Genomic DNA, 1,589 nt, shown 5'->3' with positions numbered 1-1,589 from the left:
GAGCCACCCCGATCGGTCGCAGGGCGCTGAGCACGCAGTGCTCCGCTCCCTGGGTCCGCCCGGAGCAGAGTCAGCCAGGCCCCCGCTCCGCGGGCGCTGTGTTTGGGGCAGAGGGCCCTGGGTTTCCCTCAGCATCGCGCAGGCCCCTCTGGACGTGCGGCTTGATGGTCTGGGATGCCCGTCCCGGGGAGGGGCTCGGGCTCCCCAGAGGATATCTGCCAGCTTGCGACTTCAGAGTGTTTTTCAGTGGTGTAGTGAGGACAGCACTAATGTAAATTCAGAAAGAAAAATCAATTTGCGTGGGATCATCCTGGATTTCCACCGGGACCTGAATTTCATTCGTTACACCGCTAGCAAAAGGAAGGGCAGCACCAAAGGCCTACCCCGATACCGGTCCCTGCAGAGTGAATGAGCAAGGGAGACTGTTAAAGGTGCTTTCTCTGTTGTGTGTGCTTAGACCATTGGTGTCATTTATTGTTCTGATTACATCTGCAAGCTACAGGGTGCAAATTCTATGCATTAGTTTTATTTCTTTCCTGGTCACATTGTAAAGAAGAACTGAACACAATAGGATATTCCCATCTTAACTGCAGGAGGACAAGCCATGCATGAATGTAATAATCCAATCCTCCACAAAGGTGCACTGCACAGGTGCACCCCCGCCTTTCTTTTTGTATACTACTGAATGAGCAAAAAATGGCAACGTTGTGCGCGCGACGCATTGTCCTTCTCTACCTGATTAAAACTCAGCAGCTCTGAGAAGCGGCGTAAGCTGTCCCTGTCCATCTGGCAGCTTTGAGGAGAGAAGAGGGAAAAACGGTAGTATGTACAGAGCCCGAGCTTTACACTGACGAAAGCATCTCGTGCAACCGTCGGGTTCTGCGGAGACACACGAGCGCTCTCCTGCTGGAGTGGAAAAGCTGTCCCTCCGGCCGGACACCTTGTCACGAGCACTAGTCTGTCTTGGCTATCTCCAAGTTGGGTATAAAGCCCCCATGACTCATCCAGGCACTCAGAAGTATCCATGGAATCGCGTTCCTGCCCGACAGCTGCCAGCAGTCCTTCCTCCCCACTACTTGTGACCAGCTCACGCCAGCATGGGGTTTGCTGACCGCGCTGTCCGTTCACGTGAAGATAACCCCGCGCAGGCGTGCGGTAATCTACCTGTCGTAAGGCCCTGCCCCACAGCCATCCGCGGGGCCCCTTACGTACTCTTCCTCCAAGCCCTGTGCTGGTGCAGGGCATACAGCAGCATCGGCAGGACACGCCGGAGGCGCCTCTAGCCAGCACGTAAACACTTTTTAGAAGACAAAAATCTCGCATGAGCCTGCACTTCCTCGTTCTGTATTTTTTAGGGGGCACGGCCCTGACTCCTCCCGCCGGCTGGGGAGCCCGGGGGGGATCTGACGAGGGGGATTCAAGCAGGTGGCTGCTGGCGGGGGCCGGGGCCGGCAGCCCGGGCCGGGTTTCCCCGAAGGGAAGGGAAGGGGAGGGGAGGGAAGGGAAGGGAAGGGAAGGGAAGGGAAGGGAAGCCATGCCATGCCATGCCATGCCATGCCATGCCATGCCATGCCACCCAGGTCCCTCTG

The 1,589-nt window shown here is 56.8% G+C and overlaps 1 protein-coding gene across 1 annotated transcript in view; it reads right to left on the bottom strand.

Annotated features, from left to right (window-relative positions):
* Positions 1–1,026, bottom strand: part of BOD1 (biorientation of chromosomes in cell division 1) — a 7,369-nt gene extending 6,343 nt beyond the window's left edge. Inside the window, exon 1 of the mRNA XM_009318549.1 lies at positions 736–1,026. Within this exon, the coding sequence (XP_009316824.1) occupies positions 736–1,026 (291 nt within the window). The remainder of the gene's footprint in view (positions 1–735) is intronic.
* Positions 1,027–1,589: the final 563 nt, after the last annotated feature.

This window comes from Pygoscelis adeliae, unplaced genomic scaffold (genome assembly GCF_000699105.1).
Source record: "Pygoscelis adeliae isolate BGI_AS28 unplaced genomic scaffold, ASM69910v1 Scaffold42, whole genome shotgun sequence".
Classification (NCBI taxonomy): Eukaryota; Metazoa; Chordata; class Aves; order Sphenisciformes; family Spheniscidae; genus Pygoscelis; species Pygoscelis adeliae.
Note: the sequence above shows the minus strand (reverse complement) of the source record. Positions and strands in the feature narration are given on the sequence as shown.